The following is a 21,559-nucleotide window of genomic DNA, read 5'->3' on the forward strand; positions in this document are numbered from 1 at the left end:
TTTTGCTGCTGTTTTATTTGTTTTTGCTGGGGGCAGGGGTGGGGAGGGCACACAGTGGATGTCAGATTCAGTGGGATTCCTGGCCTCCCCTCTCTAGTAGTGACAACCCAAAACCTCTCCAGACAGTCCCAAAAGTCCCCTGAGGACAAAACTGCCTATAGTTGAGAACCACAGATTACATGGATGATAAGATGAACAGATACATGATAAAACAAGCCTAATAAAATGTTATTAGACGTTAAGTGGCAGACAGAGCTCGCTTTTGCTATTATGTTTTAAAATCTTTGTAATAAAGTACTGAAAAATATGAAGACTACAAATGAAAAGTCACTTTCAGATGCCTTATACTGACCAGAGAGCAGTACTGCTCAAAACTTAATGTAAACTCTCAAGAACTCCTGTTATACTCTACCTATACTTTGTAACAGTACCTTTACTAAGGCTGACACCTCAAAAATAGGGCACAATCTACAACATTTGCTAATTTTATTAAGTAATGTGGCTCCAGAAATTTTTGCCTATTTCCAAAAATAAACCCACTCCTTTTCCCTACTGAGAATATAGAATAAGCTCTCAATTTAGAAGGAGCTGAAATTTTTTTCTGAAAGAAAGCAGAGCCCATCAGTTGTGGATGGCACTGTAACCTCTACCACTTGTCCTGTGGCCTTAACAAACTATTCTGCCCTCTAAACCCAAGGTCGTGCTTCAGGGCAACCAGCATCAGCTTGCAGGGCTGTTCTAAGGAGCAGGGGCCTGCACAACAGCACGCCATCCCTACAGTCACACTGAAGGACATATTCCTTAGGCTGGCAGTAATATAACAAGTAGTTGACACTTACCCTAAAATACAACAGACTCTCACATTTCCCCCAAGTGCTCTAAATGAGGAACGACTGACAAAGGGGTGACTTCCTTTAAGTTGCCTCCCAGAGCTCCCTTAGGGTTGCTTTCTTCCCACAAGTGTCCCCAGCTTTATTACTATCAGCCATTCTTACGGGGAGTTGCAGCGGGGGTGGCGGGGAGACAAGGAATAGATTGATTCCATGCGTCCAAAGCTGGAACACAAAATCACAACCCCTTGAGAATCAACGCTATCAATACAAAAATCAATGTATTTATACAGTACTTATCACCACTTTCAGGGGTATAACTTAATTAAAAAGGTTTTGCTACGCTGGGCAGGAAGTCTAGCCAACATTTATAACATTGTTTCTAAGAAAATCCAACTGAGAGTTCCAAATGAACTTCTGAAACTCAACTGTGCCACAAGTCACCCCAGATCAGTGGGTCTCGACAGCAGCCTCTTAGAAACCTGCGGGATGCTTTGTGGCTGACTGCATCGGTCGGGGGATGCTAGAGGGCATGTGGTGGGCAGGGGCCGTGGCACCGAAGTCCTGCAGTGCTTCAAGCTGCTCTGCACATGGAACGATCCTCCATATCACCCAGAGCAGTTTTAAATAGCCTGCCAAACACTGATGTGGAGGGAAACCTGTTTATTATTATTAAACTCAGATCTTGACTCCACTTTATATATGTCAATCCAAAGCATGGCTTCTGTGTTCACTGAATTTCTCAAGAAGGCAACATCTGTTTAATTGAGGGCAGAAAGGACTTTCGTTGGCTCAGAACTTTACCAAGAGCTGTTCACCGTTTCGAAAAATCAAGTCACTGAGAGCAATGCCCTCGTGGCCCCTGTGTGGCCAACATATCCTACTTTATGAGGCTGCATTTGTAATTGTTCCTGCTATTATAACTCATAGTGGTTCTCCATTGCCTTCTCCTACATAAAGGTACATGGACCTAACTTACCCCAGCACTTACATACTAAAACACGTGTTTAATTATATACCATTTTTCTTTTCCCCCTTATTTTTATGTTACAATTAGTGCATTAAATTGGCTACATTGAAACTACATGTATAGGGAAGTTTTACCATCTATGAATACCTTTTGAGGACAGAAAAAGGGATATCAAAAAATACTTGTTTTATAAAGGTCAACTGGGATCCACTGGATTGAAAACCACTGCCAGACAGAAGGCCTAGATATCAACTGTCTATATATCCCTCTTACCAAGCATGAAGGTGGCGTTCATTAAATATTTGTTGAATGTAGTTATGGTCTAGGTATTTGAAAGGTCTACCTAGTTACACTGTAATCATGACCCATAAATTCTCTTACGTAAAATAACCAGCAAATATTAACAGTATATTCAATGAGGATTTTCAGTCTCCCCACTGAAACCAGACAACCTGGCACCCTGAGATGAGCACTGGCCTCATCACGAGAAAACGTGGCATCTCCTCCCACTCCTGCCTCTGCTCACAGGGGCTTTACGATTTAGGCTAGAAATAAGGCTCCGGGCCTTACCCTGGCAAAATCAGCCATCTGGGAAAGGTGTCTCTGTGGGGAGAACCTGCCCTGCACCTGGACTGCCAGCCATCTGATGGTCAGGCTGAATGTCCACCTTACCTGGTCTGAAAGCCGACTTGCTGCTTGTTCAATCTCAGCCCTGGCAGTGATGGACTGGCCACACCACGGAGCATAGAAGAACAGCAGCACCACCTCCGAATCCCGGCGAATGTGCTCTGCGTAGTCCAGCTGCCCCTGGAAGAGGTCAAGAACCGGAGACCTCGAGGAGAAAAAGCTGACAGGTGGCTTTGCTGGAATTATCACATCTTTTGCTCGACTAAAAAAAGAGCAAACACAAGATTGTTTAGTTTATCTTCTAACAACAGCTCTGTGTAGAAAGAGAACAAAGCTTAAAAGAAGAGCCTTCTCTTAAATAAGAAAAGGGACTTCCCCAGACACTGGCCTAGAGGATAAAAGTAGTACTTTACGCTAAGCGAAGGCAAGATTTGACTGCGAGAATGCAAGACATGTTCAAAACATGTTAAATGACACGTTAAAAACATTCTCTAACACTGTCTGCCCCGGGTGTGGGGTGGGAGGGCAGTGGAGAGCAGACAAGAATGTCTTTGAATAATCCAGACTCTTGCCTCCCCCACCCAAAAGACTCCATCCTTATCAGACTCTTGCCTCCCTCACCCAAAAGACTCCATCCTTATCTCTCTGCAGCCTTGCTCTCCACAAGCCGCTGATGCCCAGGGTTTCAGAGCCACCAGTGAGCTTGCTCAGAATCAAGAGGGGGGAGCACGCATGGCATCACTAGGAGGCATGGGAAATGCTTACAGTCCACTCACATTAAGTCCATTAGCTGCGGCTGGCCTGTACTTAGGACACTCAGGTAAAAGTAATAATAATGTAGATGTCTCCATTTGTATGTATGCATCATGATCCAAAAGTTAATAAAGATGAATAGCAAAGCAACTGCCCATTTAACTGGAAAACAGGTTTCCCAAGTATGTACTTAAGATTCACAGAAGGTCAGGGGAAGAAAGAGAATAAAACTAAACAAGTGGCCAGAGCCAAGACAAGGTCTGTGCTGAAGCTGCATCCCACCAGGTTAAAGGGCCCCAGTGAACACTCTTGAGCTGTCCACACATCTGGATTAAAAGAGTATAAAACCATTAGAGCAGCTTAGCTAAGAAACAAGAGAGAAAATAAAAATGGAACCCTACGAAAATTCAATTAACCCAAAAGAGGGAATTTCTTAGATGTTCGGTGGTTGACACTCCCTGCTTTCAAACTGCTGAGGACCTGAGTTTGGTCCCTGGTTGGGAAACTGAGATTCCCGCAGACCATGTGGTACCAGGTTGGGGGGCGGGGAGGGGGGTGGTGGTGTGGAAGGTGAACAGAAAAAAGACCAAGAGAGGAAGAAAAACCAGAAAGTATAAATGGAAAACAAACAGCCAGATGGTAAACACAAACTCAGCCATGTCAACAATTACATTAAATATAAAAGGACTAAACCATCCAATTAAGAGGAAGAGATTGACAGGCTGGATAATGAAGCAAAACCCAACCATATGCTCTCTGAAAGCATTTTAAACATAAAGACACAGACAGCATGAAACCACAGGGATGGGAAAAGATAAACTACATACATAGTAAGCACAAAAAAAAGCTGTAATACATCATTAGGTGAAAGGATAAACTAATTTGTGTGTTCTTACAATTAAATGTCACTCAGTAATTTAAAAGAAAACAAACCGATACATACTATAACTGGATGAGTTTCAAAATACACTGAAAGAAGTCAGACACTAAAGAATACATATAATATGAATGCATTGACATGAAATCCCATAACAGGCAAAACTAGTCTATAATGAAATCCATCACATCAGCAGTGGTCTGGAGTTGGGAGTAGAGCAAGGAAGACCGGCTGCAGAGGGCGCTGAGGAAAGTTTCTGGGGACAAGGAATTAAAACGGTAGTGGTGGCTACACTGGCCAAAAGCCATGGGCCTACATATTAAAATGTGGGAATTTTACCAAGTGTAAATTATATTACAACAGCACTGATGAGAAATAAGTTTGGCTGATGGGTCACCTCCTTGGTGAGGACTGCTCTGACGATTCTTCCAATTTTTTTTTTTCTCTCAGATTCCTATTAGTTGCTTTCAACAGCCCTCACCACAATCTGTGACTTACTTATCTGCCTGTTGATTAACTCCATAAGGGTAACAACCCTCGCTCTTTTCTTCACTGATAAATCCTCACTGTTTAGCAGTTCCCAGTACCGCAAAGGTCAGTAATGAGCGAAATGAACAAACCTACCCTACTCACCTCATCTGAATATATGTGAAAGCAAATTAAATCCATACAGACATATATTATTAATCTGAATAAAAAATGTCAGAAGGTGCATTTGCATTACAAGGAATGATTCTAAGGACCACTTTATTCTAACTTTATATGTGTTCAAATGAACTTGATCATCTGGTCTCTCAGTACACAGCAAAGTAGCAGGACGGAGGAACAGGTAGGAACATGCTACCAGCTCTGAGATATGCAGCAGACAAACAGATAATTAGAACCACAAAAGAAATCAGGCATCTAGGTTGCTTCCATGTCCTGGTGGTGGTTTAGTCGCTAAGTGAGTCTGACTCTTGCAACTCCACAGACTATAGCCTGCCAGGCTCCTCCATCCATGGGATTCTCCAGGCAAGAATACTGGAGTGGGTTGCCATTTCTTTCTCCAGGGGATCTTCCCCACCCAGGCATCAAACCCGGGTCTCCTGCACTGCAGGCAGATTCTTTACCAATTGAGCTATGAGAAAGCCCTCCATGTCCTAGATATTGTAAATAGTGCTGCAATGAAAACTGGGATACATGTGTCTTTTTCAGCTATGGTCTCTCAAGGGTATATGCCCAGTAATGGGACACAGAAGCAACCTAGCTGTCCACTGACAGATGAATCGGTAAAGAAGTTGTAGTGTAATACAATGGAATATTATTCAAAGCCATAAAAAGGAATGCATTTGAGTCAGTTCTAACAAGGTGGATGAACCTAGAGCCTATAATACAGAGTGAAGTTAAGTCAGAAAGAGAAAAACAAATATTATATATTAATACACATATACGGAATCTAGAAAGATGGTGCTGATGAACCTGTTTGCAAGACAGCAATGGAGACACAGACATAGAGAACACACTTGTGAACACATTGGGGGAAGGAGAGGGTGGGATGAACTGAGAAAGTAACACTGAAACCTGTATCATCGTATGTAAAATAGTCAGCCAGTGTGCAAACGCTGTGTGACGCAGGGAGCTCAAGCCAGTGCTCTGTGACAGCCCCGAGGGAGGGGATGTATGTGTACCTGTGGCTGACTCATGCTGACATATGGCAGAAAGCAACACAATACTGTGCAGCAATCATCCTTCAATTATAAATACATAAATTAAAAAAAAAAAAGAAATCATACAAATACCCAAGACCAAAGCTACTCTTAAGAGTCTTGGGTCATTCAGTTTTGAGGAAGAGTACACACCCTTCTCTACATCTAGAAGGTTTTAGCTTCCTGAATTAAGACAGTTTTAAATATATTGCTTCCCCATTTTAACCAAAAATTATTAACATCATAAAGTAATGCTGTTAAAAGTCAGAGCAAATCTCCTATTTATGCACTCATGCTAATATTTTAACTCTGCAGTCAGGGAGCTTTGTCTAAGTATAACATCTTCATAACCCTAAAAACTCAGTCACTTACACCATAATTCAAAAAAAAAAAAGTTCACTGAGCAAATGTCACTGTGCTTCAGGCACTGCTGTATAGGAACTAAGGGACCTGTTCTCAAGGGGCTTCCTTTCTCAGGAAAGAAGACATGCAAACAAGCAAACCTGTAAACAGACACAAAACTATACAAAATGATCACACTCGCTGGAGAAGTCAACACGGAAATGTGGCAGGGCACCTGGAAGCTCCTCCATGGGGTGGAGACATGAGTGACAGGAAGGCAGTCACCCAGAGGGAAGGCCCTGAGGCAAGCCAACACATTCTGACAAGTCCAAAAGTCTTTGGAGGCATTATTTTTCTACTCTTCAAATTTGGTGGTAAGAGTTAAATACGTAAAGGAGGGAAAATGCAGGTCTGTGGCAAATCAAAGGACAATCATCAACCTAGTACTGTTGATGAGCCAGCTCCTCAAGTAAACGAGCCAGACAAGCCCGCGGCCCGTTAAAAAGCAAACACAACCTGGGCAGAGAAACTCATATGCGTCTGCCCCAACAGAAGCATTCATGAGTTGCCATTGAACTCCTAAAATTAGCTACTGTTTTTGAGAAACCATACAGAGATTAAAGATTTCCTGCAGCTTTGAAGCCAAAGTCTCAGGTACCAAAAGACTCAAAAGAGCTGGTTGCAAACAAGGAAGTCCTGTCGCAACTCCCAATTTCTATACCAGAATCACGCTCTACACCTCCTTCCAAAGAGGGTCTGAGGCAGGTTTGAGCTTACAAAACAAAATAAATATACACACATAGAGAGATAATGGGGGACAGGGAAGCCGGGCGTGCTGCAGTCCACGGGGTCCCAAAAAGTCAGAGATGACGGAGCAACTGAACAACAGGGATAACAAAGACACCCAAAGACATACTTTTAACTTTTTCCCCACAAAAACACACCCACAAAGCAGGGTAAAAGGAAAGGATGAAGTCATGGACATTCAATGCATAGAAAGGCAGCTAGGACAGAGATTAAGTGCTCAGAAATGCACAACTAATCATTAATAGTGTTTCAACCCCAAATCAACCTTTTTTCTTTTTTAAAAAATAAGCAATAAGACACTAAAGGAGGTTGTCTTATTTCAGGTCTGGAGCTATTAATAAAAAATAACTTAAAAAAAATTCTGCTCTTTAAGCCTCTGTCTTCATTAACACACAAGATCTTAAAAGCAAAATAGGAAAAGAGCAGCAGAAATGTCAGAGTCAGTTGTAGAACAATAAAGTAGTATCATGACACCATTCAATCAAAGGAGATTATTAAAAAATCAGTTTGAGTCTATTAAAAGACCGTCAAATTTGTGGCACAGAAAGAAGCTGGACAGGCAAACAGGCTGTTCACTGACTCATTCTCCCTGCCTCAAGCAGGTGGGATCTTGCTCAGCCTGCTCCATTAACTGGATTTACACTTCTTCCTGAAATCTCAAAGGACTTTCATATCTACTAAGTCTTGTTCTCTCAGAGAAAACACTACATTTTATTGCTATAAATGGACAAACTGATGCAAGTAAGCTCTCCACCCTTGGAGGAGAGCCTCTCTTCCTCACCTGAACTCGAATACCACGCTTCCGTATTCTACCTTGTAAAATACTTTGTGTAATTCCCTTGTGTAGGACGTGACAAAGAACACAGTTAAGAGCCTGGTTTCTGACAATAAAGGATTCAAACTCCAGCTCAGCCACTTATCAGGTGGAAGTGAATTGGGGCAAGTTTTGCAACATGGCCAAAGCTCCACTCCTTCGTGTATAAACTGGAAGAGTAAGAATATGTATGTGTGTGTGTGTGTGTATGTGTGTGTATCTCTCTCCAGACTTTGCTTGGTGACTTAAGTGATCCATAACAGGCTCTCAGGTCACGTGTTAAATAGATAAATGCATTCATGGAATCTGTAGTTCTCAAACAGGTGACTCCGTCCCCCAAAGGACATCAGGTATGACCTGGAGACATTTCTTACTGTCACACTGTGGGGGGTGGGGGGTAAGAGCAGGTAGTAAGTAGAGGCTAGGGATGCAGCTGAACACCTCAGAATGTACAGGGCAGCCCGCTACCACAAGAATTATCTGAGTCAAAATATCAACAGTACCAAGGCTGAGAAACCCAGCTGGCAGGCTGCACCTGGCACAATGGCAAATGCTCAATAAGGTTTTTTGTTTAGTTTTGTTTTTTTACTATATGACTTTTTTTCAATTAGGGGTAGAGTTGTTTTACAATGTTGTTTCTGCTATACAGCGAAGTGGATCAGCCATACATATACTTCCATGTGTGCGTACATATGCTCAGTCATGTCCAACTCTCTGCGACCCCATGGACTGCAGCCCTCCAGGCTCCTCTGTCCATAGATTTTCCAGGCAAGAATACTGAAGTGGGTTGCCATTTCCTTCTCCAGGGGATCTTCCCGATCCAGGGATCAAACCCGTATCTCCTGCATCTCTTGCACTGGCAGGTGGATTCTTTACCACTGAGCCACCTGGGAAGCTCATATGTATCCAAGATCCCCTCCTTTTTGGATTTCCCTTCCATTTAGGTCACCAGAGAGCATTATGTTGAGTTTTCCGTGCTATACAACAGGTTCTCATTATTATCTATCTTATACATATTGGCGCATATATTGGAGAAGGCAATGAATGGCACCCCACTCCAGTACTCTTGCCTGGAAAATCCCATGGATGGAGGAGCCTGGTAGGCTGCAGTCCATGGGGTCGCTAAAAGTCAGACACGACTGAGCGACTTCACTTTCACTTTTCACTTTCCTGCACTGGAGAAGGACATAGCAACCCACTCCAGTGTTCTTGCCTGGAGAATCCCAGGGACTGCGGAGCCTGGTGGGCACAGAGTCGGACACAACTGAAGCGACTTAGCAGCAGCAACAGTGTATATATGTCAATCCCCATCTCCTAATTCATCAGCGATAATTATTATAATTTCTTCTTTCCACTAAAATCTCCAATCTTTTGCCATCTCTTTGACAACAGGGGTCATATATTGTCCTAAACAGACTCCACAAAAATGTTCCAAGTTGAAATCTTCCCGGTGGCCGCTATGCCAGTCAGTGGCACCACAAACTTATAAATAAACTGGAGTCCCAGGAGACACACTGTAGACACACCAAAATACGAAAACACACTAGACACACTAAAACATAAAGCAAAATTTGTACTTGTGTCCTTTTCCAAAGCAAGACACATTAACTGTCTTTCCTTCCCCCACCCCACCCACTAGCTCCAGCCTACTCAGGCCTTCCAGTTTCAGGAAAACACCAATCCACCAGTCTTGTCCAGTCCCAGGACCTTTGCACCTGCCGTTTCCTTAACCCTGGACATTTCCCCCCAGATCTCCCCAGTGCTGGCCCCTTCCCCTTCTTGGGTGATTCTCCTATGTAGTTCCTCGGGAAGGTCTTTAGGGCCCCACCCTCATTGCTTCTATTCCCTGCGCAGCACTTACTGAAATCCTTTAAGATCATGTTAAGGTTACTCGTTTACTGAGAACAGGGACTTCTGATATTCATCACACACCCTCGAAGAGCCGTCCGCATACAGTAGGTGCGGATAAATAATCGTTAGATCCATGAGTGCATGAATTCTCAACGTCCGGGACGCTAATGGTCTTCTACGCCTACCCAAGGCATAGGGAAATAAAATGGGTGATAAGGGTCCTACAGGACGGGCAAAAGTGACGGGTGCACCCCCAAGAGATCCCAACAGGTGACAAGCACATCAGAACCTGGCCCACCTTTCCTGGTATGAAAATGGAACGAAGGGCGCCGGGCAGCACATCAGAGCCGCGCCTGAGGGCTCGCTGGCCGGCGAAAAGGGAAAGCGGCGGGCAGGGCCGCATGCCGCAGGGTCAAGTCCACCGGCCAGGGCAAAGTCAGGCCCGACTTCCGGAGACCGCTTCGACCCTCGACTCTGAGGCTCCCAAGCCGGCCACGCGCCGCCGGCCCGGCCCAGGGGCGCCGGCCCGGGGTGGGATGCGGGCCGCCTCACCTGCAGGTAAACTTGAGGGCGAGGAGCAGCGCGCAGCCGAGCGCCACAGCCCCGCAGAGCAGCTCGGGCCGCCGGCGCGCCATGAGAGAGGCGCCGCGCAAGCCGCGGCGGAGCCGGCCCTCCGAGGACGCAGCCGGGGCCGGGCTGAGGGAGCCGGAGCCCGCGGGGCCGCCGCCGCCGCCGCCCTCGTCCTCGGCGTCGTCGCTGCTGCTGCTGCCGCCGCCGCGGCCTCCGCATTCCGACATTACATGCTCCCCGTCGCCGGCTTTATACCGCCGCCGCCGCCGCCAAGGGCCCGAAGGCCCGGCCCGGGCCAGCCCGTCGCTCCCCAATCCCGCAGCTCCCCGCGCCCGCTAACCCCGAGCCTCCACGTCAGCCCCGCCGCCGCCGCCGCGGCTCCCGCCCCCTCCGGGCAGAGGGCGGAGCCGGACACGGAAGCCCCGCCCCCGGAGGGCCACACCCCTCGCTCCTGGCGTCTGCGCGGCCCCACCCTCTACCAGCGCCGCCGCGGAGGCGTGTTCGTCCCACAGGCCCCGCCCCGTCCCTGGAGTCTGCGCGCACGCCGCTGTTGCGCCCCGCTTACGTCCGTCCGTCCACTGAGTCTGCGCAGGCGCCGCGGCTAGGTGTCCGGCTGCTCTTACTGCGGGTTCAACCCAGCGCTGCCCTAAAGCAGCCCCGGGCGGCGGAGAGTCACCGCCTGGCTCCGGGAGCTTAAAAGAGCTGTAATGGTGACAGCAGTCGTGTCTGGGACACACCTGTGGAATTGCATTGGCATCAGTACTGACCTCACAGAGATGCTTTGAAGGTTAACTGAGGTCCTTGATGGAAACTGCTGAGCCAATAGTGAGTGCTAAAATCTTAGGGGCTGTTTTCTCCCAGTGTCCATTTCCTGCACAGTGAAGTGCTGTGCGCCACGGTACCACGTCCCTACACCACGGCCCTGGGAAAACGGTCTGTGCATCCTGTACTCACTTTAGAGATGGGAAAACCGAGGCTTGGAAAAGCCTCTTGACCGCGTCCACTAGGCGTTAGGGGAGTAGACTCGAAAGCAATTTGGTTAACAAGCCGCTCGAGCGATCCTCTGCCAACTCTTAAATCCTTTCTGACTCTAAATGTTAATGAAAGTGAAAGTCGCTCAGTCGTGTCCGACTCTTTACGACCCCATGGACTATGCAGCCCTTTGAATTCTCCAGGCCAGGATACTGGAGTGGGTAACCTTTCCCTTCTCCAGGGGATCTTCCCAACCGAGGGATCGAACCCAGGTTTCCCCGCATTGTAGGCGGATTCTTTACCAGCTGAGCCACAGGGGGAGCTCCAAATGTTCTAAATGTTAGGTCACTTCTAAATAAGTTTTTGTGATTAAAAAGGACAAGTCAGAGAAGGATGAAATATGATTTGAGAGTGACTGGGATTGTTTACCTGGGACACGTGTGCCTGGAGCTAAGAGAATGTCCCTAATTACCCAACAGCTGGGGCCAAAGATCTAGACTAGCCTTCCGCTGTCAGTAACTACAAACCAGGTAAATAAAACGCAGAGAGAACTAAGGCAGTATGATACCACACAAAAACAAAACAAGAAAAAAAAACAGAAGATAAGTCACCTATGCCACAAGCCAGCGTGCTAACCCCAGTGCAAGGTTTCCAGGGAGGTAAAGGGCCTTTACTGACTATGCCAAAGCCTTTGACTGTGTGGATCACAATAAACTGTGGAAAATTCTGAGAGAGATGGGCATACCAGACCACCTGATCTGCCTCTTGAGAAATCTGTATGCAGGTCAGGAAGCAACAGTTAGAACTGGACATGGAACAACAGACTGGTTCCAAATAGGAAAAGGAGTACGTCAAGGCTATATATTGCCACCCTGCTTACTTAACTTCTATGCAGAGTACATCATGAGAAATGCTGGGCTGGAAGAAACACAAGCTGAAATCAAGATTGCCAGGAGAAATATCAATAACCTCAGATATGCAGATGACACCACCCTTATGGCAGAAAGTGAAGAAGAACTAAAGAGCCTCTTGATGAAAATGAAAGAGGAGAGTGAAAAAGTTGGCCTAAAGCTCAACATTCAGAAAACAAAGGTCGTGGCATCCAGTCCCATCACTTCATGGGAAATAGATGGGGAAACAGTGGAAACAGTATCAGACTTTATTTTGGGGGGCTCCAAAACCACTGCAGATGGTGATTGCAGCCATGAAATTAAAAGACATTTACTCCTTGGAAGGAAAGTGTATGACCAACCTAGACAGCATATGCAAAAGCAGAGACATTACTTTGCCAACAAAGGTCCGTCTAGTCAAGGCTATGGTTTTTCCAGTGGTCATGTATGGATGTGAGAGTTGGACTGTGAAGAAAGCTGAGCGCCGAAGAATTGATGCTTTTGAACTGTGGTGTTGGAGAAGACTCTTGAGAGTCTCTTGGACTGCAAGGAGATGCAACCAGTCCATTCTGAAGGAGATCAGTCCTGGGTGTTCATTGGAAGGAATGATGCTAAAGCTGAAACTCCAATACTTTGGCCACCTCATGTGAAGAGTTGACTCATTGGAAAAGACTGTGATGCTGGGAGGGATTGGGGGCAGGAGGAGAAGGGGACGAGAGAGGATGAGATGGCTGGATGGCATCACTGACTCGATGGACATGAGTTTGGGTAAACTCCGTGAGTTGGTGATGGACAGGAAGGCCTGGCATGCTGCGGTTTATGGGGTCGCAGACACGACTGAGCGACTGAACTGAACTGAAAGGGCTCTGGGAATGCCACCTTCCTAAGTGGCCCAGAGCATTCGGTTTGTTAACATGGAGGCTCAACATGCTGGTAGCTCATGTTTGTATGCCATTGTGCACTTTGGTTTGTATATCTCATCTTTTTTTTAATACTGTTTTTTTTTTTTTGGCTGCACCAGATCTTAGTTGCAGCATGTGGGATATAGTTCCCTGACCAGGGATGGAACCTGGCCCTCCTGGATTGAAAGTGCAGAGTCTTAGCCACTGGACCACCAGGGAAGTATCTCCTGTCACAGTCCCCCCCTTTTTTTTTTTTTTTTGCTCTTTGCTTCCTTCCTTTATGTTAAGTGGCTCTTTTCTAAAACACTGTTAATTCCTTTACTGATTTAAAACTTATTTTTTTCAGTTTATATTCTTAGCGGTGGCCTTTAGGGATTGTGTGTTAGTTGCTCAGTCATGTCCAACTCTCTGTGACCCCACTGACTGTAGCCCACAATGCTCTTCTGTCTGTGGAATTCTCTAGGCGAGGATACTGTAGTAGGTAGCCATTCTCTTTTCCAGGGGATCTTCCTGACCTAGAAATCAAACCTGAGTCTCCCCCATTGCAGGCAGATTCTTTACCATCTGAGCCATCAGGGAAGCCCTTCAGAGATTACAGTATACATTTTTTTCTGAATCTACTTCAGATTTACACTAACTTAATTCCAGTAAAATACAGAAACTGCTCCAATATAGCTCCATTTCTTCCTTCCATTTTAATGCTATTATTGCTCTTTTTTTAATCTACTACAAAGCCAGTGTTATATTATTGTTTTATGTAATATTGTTGGAAGAAGCTGAGAAAAAATTTTTAATGCATCTCTAGTTTTTTAAAAGATGTTAACTTTATTTACCATTTCTAGTTCTCTTGATTTGTTTAGATCTGAGTTAACAGAGTATATTGCTAACAAAAACAAATACGGTCCAAAGTCATGGGTACTCATTCACTGTAGGCCAATAGGGCAGAATCCACCCTACTCTTTCATAAGACACCTGTCTTTTGCACAGGCCTTTATAAAGTTCAAAGTGCTTTTGTTGCCTCTGGGCTATTTCATGAGACCCACTATATCTTATGGCAGTGCAGCGGTATCTTACAAGCCAGGAGACCAACGTATGTTTCCTTTATGCCTCTGTTTCCAGACATTGCTGCTCCGGCAATGATGGACAATGGGAAGTTCATTTCAGATGACACCAGGCCGTCTGGGTCAGGCTGCACTGCACTTCTCAGTTTGTCCTTGTTCAGTCATTAAATCATGGCAGCCCTAACTAGTCCACATCAGCCAGTATCTGTGCTTTCACGGTCACTGTTCATACCGTGATCAGGGTGGTGGCGTTTGCATAGGGCCAGGGAGAAGATTCCGTGTGTTTCTTTCTTTGTGTGCGTGCTCAGTCATGTCTGACTCTTTGTGACCCCATGGACTGTAGTCTGCCAGGCTCCTCTGCCCATGGAATTTTCCAGTCAAGAATACTGGAGTGAGTTGCCATTTCCTCCTCCAAGGGATCTTCCCAACCCAGAGATCAAACCCACATCTCTTTTGTCTCCATGTTGGCAGGCTGATTCTTAACCACCATGCCACCTGGGACATATGTTTTTCCCAGGTATTAATCCTATCTTAGAATTGGGGAGAAATAATGACTTGTTAATTTTTTTTTAAATTAGAGCTCTTTCTTTTTGTGTGTGTGCAAATAATCATAACTTTCCCCCTGCTCAAAATTGTATAATTCTGTCTTTTAAACTGTCTCGTTACTATTGTTTCTAAGCCAAATTTGGTTATTTTTAAAAGTGTGTTACTATGGTAACTCAGAAAGCAATGCTATCACTTGCTTCAAATATTTTATTCTACTTTGTCCCTTCATCAGCTTCCTTAAATCTGAGTCTCTGGTTTGGTATTCTGTCAGTGTTTCTTGCACAAGAAAGCCCATTATTTTACATCCTGTAGTTTCAACAAAATTTTTCAAAAATTGAAGTATAGTTGATTTACAATATTGTGTTAGTTTCAGATGTACAGCACAGTATGTTTTGTGGATTATGTTCCATTATAAGTTATTACATGATATTAGGTAATTCCCTGTGCTATATACAAGGTATAGTAATTACAAGATACTCAGTAATTCCCTGTACTATGTAGAAGGTATAGTAAATCCTTGTTGCCGATCTATGTATAGTAGTTTGTATCTGTTGATCCCATACTCCTAATTTGTCCCTCCATCTCTCCTTCAGTAACCATAAATTTATTTTCTGTTTGTGAATGTTTGTGTTTTGTATACAGGTTCATTTATATTATCTTTTTAGATTCTACCTATAATGGATATCATATAGTCTTTTTCTGACTTATTTCACTAAGTATAATATTCTGTGGTCCATCCAAGTTGCTACAAATTTCACTTTTGTATGGCTGAGTTAATATTCCATTGTATGTATATGTATGTATGTGTGAGTGTATATATATATACACACATGTACTTATAGACATGTATATAACATGTATACGTTTGTTGTTGTTGTTTGGTGTCTCTAAGTCATGTCTGACTCTGTGACCTCATGGATAGCCTTCCAGGCTCCCCTGTCCTTGGGATGTCCCAGGCAAGAATACTGGAGTGGGTTGCCATTTCCTTTTTGGGGGGAATCTTCCTGACCCAGGGACTGAACCCGTGTCTGCTGTACTGCAGGCAGATTCTTTACCGCTGAGGTACCAGAGACATGTATTTATGTGTGTGTGTGTGTATGAAACATCTAATGCTTGATGATTTTTTTTTTTGCTTGTTAATTTTTAAAGCATCGAAGTATTTACTTACTAAACAGGATGTGCCTGACAAGGTACAGGTTGGCAGGTAATGCAGGAGGGAGCCCACACCCTGAGCCTACTAGGTAAAGCTGGACAATGGTACGGTTTCTTGGAGTCTTTATATCAAGATCAAAGAGTTGGCTTTCCATAAATTGGCACTCCTTGTTCCCTTGCAGTAAGTACTGACAGAAAATCCATATGTTCATCTCTGCAGGTCAACTAAGGAGTGTCTAAACCCACACTAACTGCCCAGGGAACATGCAGTCCTTCAGTTTCCCAGTGGGGATCACTGGAACTCAGTCAAAGGCAAACAGCCCTCAAAGAGCAGACCCAGGAAGGTTGAGGATGATGGAGAGGGGTGAGCACTTCCAGCCCTGGCCTACTGTCCAGGCACATCCAACACAGGTGGGAGAACTGGGCAGAGGAAAATCTACCTGCCACCTCCCAACACCTCTTCAGGACTGATGGGACCAGCTCATTGTGGCCAACACAACTTACACATGAATGTTCCTATTCACAGGAGCCTGAAGGAGGAAACAAGCTGAATGCCCATCACCAGAAGAATGGGTAAACAAAACCTAACAGATCTGCACAGTGAAGGATTATTCAGCAGTTAAAAGGAATGAAATACTGATAACATGCTACAGTGTAGATGAACCTTGAAACACTTACTGTTCAGTCACTAAGTCGTGCCCTCCACAGACTGCAGCACGCCAGGCTTCCCTGTCCTTCACTATTTCCCGGAGTTTGCTCAAATTCATGTCCATTGCGTCAGTGATACCGTCCAATCATCTTATCCTCTGCTGCCCTCTTAAACATTACACTCAGTAAAAGAAGCCAGTCAGAAAAGGCCACATATTCTATAATTCCACTTGCAATGTCCAGCACAGGCAGGAAGCAGATTAGGGACTGCCCTTGTGCTTGTCTAGGACAACCCTAGACAAGACTCTGAGCTCAAGATGCAGGGGGCCTGGGTTCAATCCCTGATCAGGGAACCTAGATCCCACATGGCACAACCTGGCACAGCCAAATAAATAAATGTTTTTTTTAAATAAGGAAAGCAGATTAGTGGTCACCTACAGCTTGAAAAGCAGGGGGAGCAGGTACACTAGGGTGTGGGTTTTATTTTCAGGGAGTAAAACACTTTTTCATTGTGGCGATTGTAGCACATTTGGATTCTACTAAAACCATGGATTTCTACTTTAAAATGGTAACATTTGGGGGTTTTTTAATTGTATCTCCATTTGTTAAACATTGAAACAAACAAAAAATCCACTCTGGAGGAGATAGGCAGATCAACCTGTCCAAAGAGACACATCGATTTCTTAGTTTCCAATGTGGTTAATACTGCAGTTTTGCTCTTTTATACCTTATTTTCCTTCCCTCTCCTCACCCCACTATTACTCTCTTCTCTTCATTTCTGGGTTGGGGATGTGACTTCATCACGGAGTAATTAGACTGATTTCCTGATGCTGAATATTCACTGATGCTGGAAGGACCGACGCTGAAGCTTCAGTATTTTGGCCTCCTGATGCAAAAAGCTGACTCACTGGCAAAAACCTTGATGCTGTAAAAGAAAGTCAAAAGAGAAGGGGCCAGCAGAGGGTGAGATGATTAGAGAGCATCACCAACTCAGTAGACATGATTCTGGGCAAACTCCTTCAGACAGTGAAGGACAGGGGAGCCTGGTGCGCTGCAGTCCGTGGGGTCGCAGAGTCAGATACAACTTAGTGACTGAATGACTAAATCCTGGTGCTGAGACCAAGGCTGTGGCCTGCAGGGTTCTTAGGTGGAAACCAGAGCAACAAACTGGATGACTTAGGCAGAAGTGGGATTTACTGCACAGATGGTTCAGAGCACAGAGAACTGCGAGAGAGCCAAGGCACAGAAAATGTTGACGTGGGGTGTGAAAATCAAAAAAATTCTCCTCTTGACCAGTCAGAGGATTCCAAACTAGGTTTCAAGCCTAGGTTTCCAAGGTTAAAACAACCAGCTTTTTAAACTCCAGGTTGAAACAGAACAGCAGAGATATCTTTTTTTAACATCTATTCTCCCTGGAAAGAGCACAAAAGAAGTCTGGAAGGATGGAGAAGAAAAACATCATGAAGGCCGTCAGACTAGGGAGACTTAGCAGAACAACAGTGCCTTTGTCTCTGTGCTGACCATGCCTTCAGCGGTCTTTCAACAACCACAACGACCCTATCGAGCGCATCTCGCTAGACGGCTATCTCTGCGGAGTCCCACAGCCCACGTCCTAGCTGACCATGCGTCCCCTTGCTGAGTGTTCATCTGAATGAAACACAGAAGAGCTCCTAGAGGGGTTAGCATGTCGGTCAATAAGAGAAGCCTTTTAGCAACCCAAATCGCAGGAGAGTGGGACAGAGTGGCAGTTGCTGCCATGTCCCTCTAATTTACTTTGTCATTAATTGCTTAAAGAAAAGTGTTTTTTAAAAATCTAAGGAATTCCCTGGTGATCCAATGGTTAGGATTTCATGTTTCCACTGCCAAGGGCCCAGGTTCGATCACTGGTTGGGGAACTGGGATCCCACAAGCTGCACGGAGTGGCCAGAAAAAAAAAGATCTAACCTTGTGATTTTAGGACCCAGTTTTAACAATTCTTTGTGAGGCAAGGACCATACCACAAAATGAAAGACATCTATATATAAAATCTTTATTACAGGCAATATTGGTCCATACACTACACAATACCAACAGTACAAGTTTAATCTTTCAAAATCATCATTTAAACAGCAAAAGACCAAGAAATAAAATTTGAGTCAACTGATTATTTTTCAAAATAGTCTCAATGCACATTATCCTCAGTTCCCTTATTATAGTGAAACATACAAATACAGAAAAATACCCCATTTAACATATACTAGTGTTAAATGGTTATTTGGCTTAAAATCTGAGTTAAGAAAATCCTTTTTAGCAACCTACGTACAGATAAGTAGCGAACTTCATTAGACAAATTCGTTCCTCTTAAAAACGTGTGAAGAATTTCATCCATCATGTGTTCTGATCCTAGTACAGTGTTTCTCTCTCAGCATCGTGGTTCTTATCTGAAGGACCAACTCAAGGAGTCGTCCTAGACATCACCTCTTCCCGAACACAATTCATCCAAATGTCCGTTCAACAGATGGCAACCAGTAGCGGTCACTTCACCATGTGACACCCTAAGAGCCTGGCCAGACCTGTCCAACAGCCCGTTTTCCTACCTACTGTGGGTTGCTGCTCAGGAGGGACGAGAGACGCCAATACAAGCAGAAAACCTGCAGCTCCTCTGCTACGTGCCTTAGAACACTTTCAATTTTTCTGGTCAATGCCCTGATTACGTAACATACATAAAAGCCAGCATATTAGTTTAAATCTTTAAACAAAAAACTATATTTTCCAAAGTCATTATCATTGGGGGCAATTAAGTGATCTTTCCGTGCTTTGTTGAGCTTCATCTTTAGGGCGTCTCTTCTCTCTTCCCATTCATGAAGTTCAGCATTGCCGTGTGCAAATTTACAGCTGCTTCCTTCCGTGCAGGTACCATTCATATACCTGTTAGGACAAGTCAGCTTGGTAAGTGTCCACCCGTTGTTTATAACAATCTTTAAAATGTGCTCTTCACTAACTTTATGGTTTGTGTTAAACTTTTAGCTCAAACTCATAATCCTAGAAAAATGAGTATTTTTAATACTTTTATATTGGAGTATAATAAAAATGAGTATTTTATTGTCTTGGCATCTAGAATAGAGAAATGAGTACTTTAAACTATTTAAATGTACTACTTAATGAAAAACATTGATTCCTGGGAAAAGAAACACTCTACTCCTTCCTGATGCAGTAGAAAGAAAATCAGAGGGGACCGGAAGTAGAAAATAATCTTCAATAATTCTACATATCACATGGATCTAAATTGGGAAATCAAACAGAAATGGCCAACAACAAAATAAGGAGCAATTCAAAATTGCCCAGCTTTTCACTGAAAAATTTTCTAACTATACTGAAAAGAGTGATACTATTAATACTATTTCCATCTGACCTGAGAAAGTTCCAGATTGACACTTGGAATATAATTCAAAGGCAGTTTCAAAAGTGATGAACATCTACTACGAAAAGATGGTTGTGAAGAGTCAGAGAATCCTCACTGCCAGCTCAGAGATCATCTGGGCGAGCCTAAATGAACTTACTTCCCTGTTTGGTTATCTTAAGATGTTTCACTCCAGTGCGGGCAAACCAGTGAGTCTTTTCAGGTAACGCCAGGTGAGTGAAGGAAATGTTCAAGGAGCAACTAAAACTCTGAGCTCAGATGCCAACATCCAGGATTAGAAGACTTTGCCACCCAGGTACCCTGTCCACTGCATCCCAGGTAGCTCTCAGTGGCAAAGAACCTGCCTGCCAGTGCAGGAGAGGTGAGTGATGTGGGTTCAATCCCCGGGTCAGGAAGATCCCCTGGAGAAGGAAATGGCAACCCACTCCAGTATTCTTGCCTAGAGAATCCCATGGACACAGGAGCCTGGAGGGCTACAGTCCATGGGGTCACACAGAGTCTGTCAACCTAAGTGATTTAGCCTGAACCATGTCTACTGATACAATGACTGTGGAATTCAAGCCAGACCAGCAGCGTTCATGTGGGAAGCTGCAGAGACCCACGTACCTATCACAAATACTAAAATACCCCGTTGGAAAGCGGTGTTGCCAGCAGTACTGGTCGTCCTCAGTGTGGAAGACCTTCTCCTTGTGCTTCTCGGAGGAGATGTGGCCCTGCCACTGCTTCTCACTGTTGCAGTTCTTCCCACACATCCAGCAGTGAAAGTCCACCTGCAGCGCACGGAAGACATGGGTCGTGTCAGCAGCTGCTGTCCGGGGGGGCCCAGGTTGACTAAAAACCCCACCTAAGGCCCACATACGATTCTTGGGGAGCCCGTCCAGCGGGGGTAGCTGGGAGAGATGGGCCGAGGGTCCCCCCAGCACATAGGAAGCAGAGAGCCGGGACAATGAGCTGGGCCAGGGGTCATGGCACTCTCTGGCAAGAAGCTGGTGTGCCAACAAGGGAGTCTGTCAGGAGGATGGGGGGCCAGGTTCAAACCAGGGTCCTGGGGAAGATAAACACCATGAGGAAAATCAGAGAGGATGCGAAAGCCCAGGGGTCGCCTGCTATGCAAGAACAAGGAGCAGCAACTCCACTCTTGCACATGAACTGAGCCCCTACTGCGGACAGGATGTGTGCCAGGGGCCAGGGAAGTACCCATGCTGGGAAGACGCCGCCCCGGGGGCACAGACCCATGAACTGTATTAGGAACCCTGTGCTGCCACAGATGCAAGCGTGCGGTGTTTGAACAGTACTTCCCAAGCGCCCTGGGTCAACCCTGTGTGACGCTGGGTAAGAACAGGTTTACAGAGGGACTTCCCTGGCAGTGCAGTGGCTATGACTCCGTGCTTCCAATGCAGGGGATGCGGGTCTGATCCCTGGCAGGGGAACCAGGATCTCACACGCTAGGCGGTGCCGCAGGGCGGGGGCAAGGGGGCAGAGAGAAGAGGCTCACAGAGACAGGTGACTCTCAAGACCCAGAAAGTTGGGGTGACCCTGCTCTGGAAACCCCAGCAGTACTTAAGGTGGCGAGGCAATCGGCGCTGAGCCCGGGCAGAGAGGGCAGAGTCCACAGGGCTTATCGTGAGTAGAGACACGTCCCTGACCCGGGTCTGACTGATTCAATTCAGAAAGAGGCCAAAAAACCAAAACTGGAAACAAGGAGCAGAGTTAACGTGTACATCTGTGTCAGTTTAAAAAACCACGCTGGGCAGAACTACAGATTAGGATTAGACAATCCAAGATATGGAGATACGGCCTGGAAAAAGACACATTGGATCTGGTCCCTCTGGGAAGGGTGACAACTGGGGTTCCAACCTCAT

The 21,559-nt window shown here is 45.2% G+C and overlaps 2 protein-coding genes across 4 annotated transcripts in view; both read right to left on the bottom strand.

The window, feature by feature from the left end:
- Positions 1 to 10,578, bottom strand: part of TXNDC11 (thioredoxin domain containing 11) — a 58,619-nt gene extending 48,041 nt beyond the window's left edge. Inside the window, exons 1-2 of one of the 2 annotated variants that reach the window (XM_069569972.1) lie at positions 10,109 to 10,578; positions 2,473 to 2,689 (exon numbers count right to left, since the gene is read on the bottom strand). In XM_069569972.1, coding sequence (XP_069426073.1) covers positions 2,473 to 2,689; positions 10,109 to 10,353 — 462 coding nt within the window. In that variant the 5' untranslated portion in view covers positions 10,354 to 10,578. The remainder of the gene's footprint in view (positions 1 to 2,472; positions 2,690 to 10,108) is intronic. The other variant, XM_069569973.1, reaches the window with a different exon arrangement.
- Positions 10,579 to 18,310: 7,732 nt separating this feature from the next.
- Positions 18,311 to 21,559, bottom strand: part of ZC3H7A (zinc finger CCCH-type containing 7A) — a 38,049-nt gene continuing 34,800 nt past the window's right edge. For both annotated transcript variants that reach the window (XM_069569970.1, XM_069569971.1), the window contains exons 22-23: positions 20,304 to 20,467; positions 18,311 to 19,204 (exon numbers count right to left, since the gene is read on the bottom strand). In XM_069569970.1, the coding sequence (XP_069426071.1) occupies positions 19,015 to 19,204; positions 20,304 to 20,467 (354 nt within the window). In that variant the 3' untranslated portion in view covers positions 18,311 to 19,014. The remainder of the gene's footprint in view (positions 19,205 to 20,303; positions 20,468 to 21,559) is intronic.

The sequence above is a fragment of the Ovis canadensis genome, chromosome 24 (assembly GCF_042477335.2).
Source record: "Ovis canadensis isolate MfBH-ARS-UI-01 breed Bighorn chromosome 24, ARS-UI_OviCan_v2, whole genome shotgun sequence".
NCBI classification, from domain to species: domain Eukaryota; kingdom Metazoa; phylum Chordata; class Mammalia; order Artiodactyla; family Bovidae; genus Ovis; species Ovis canadensis.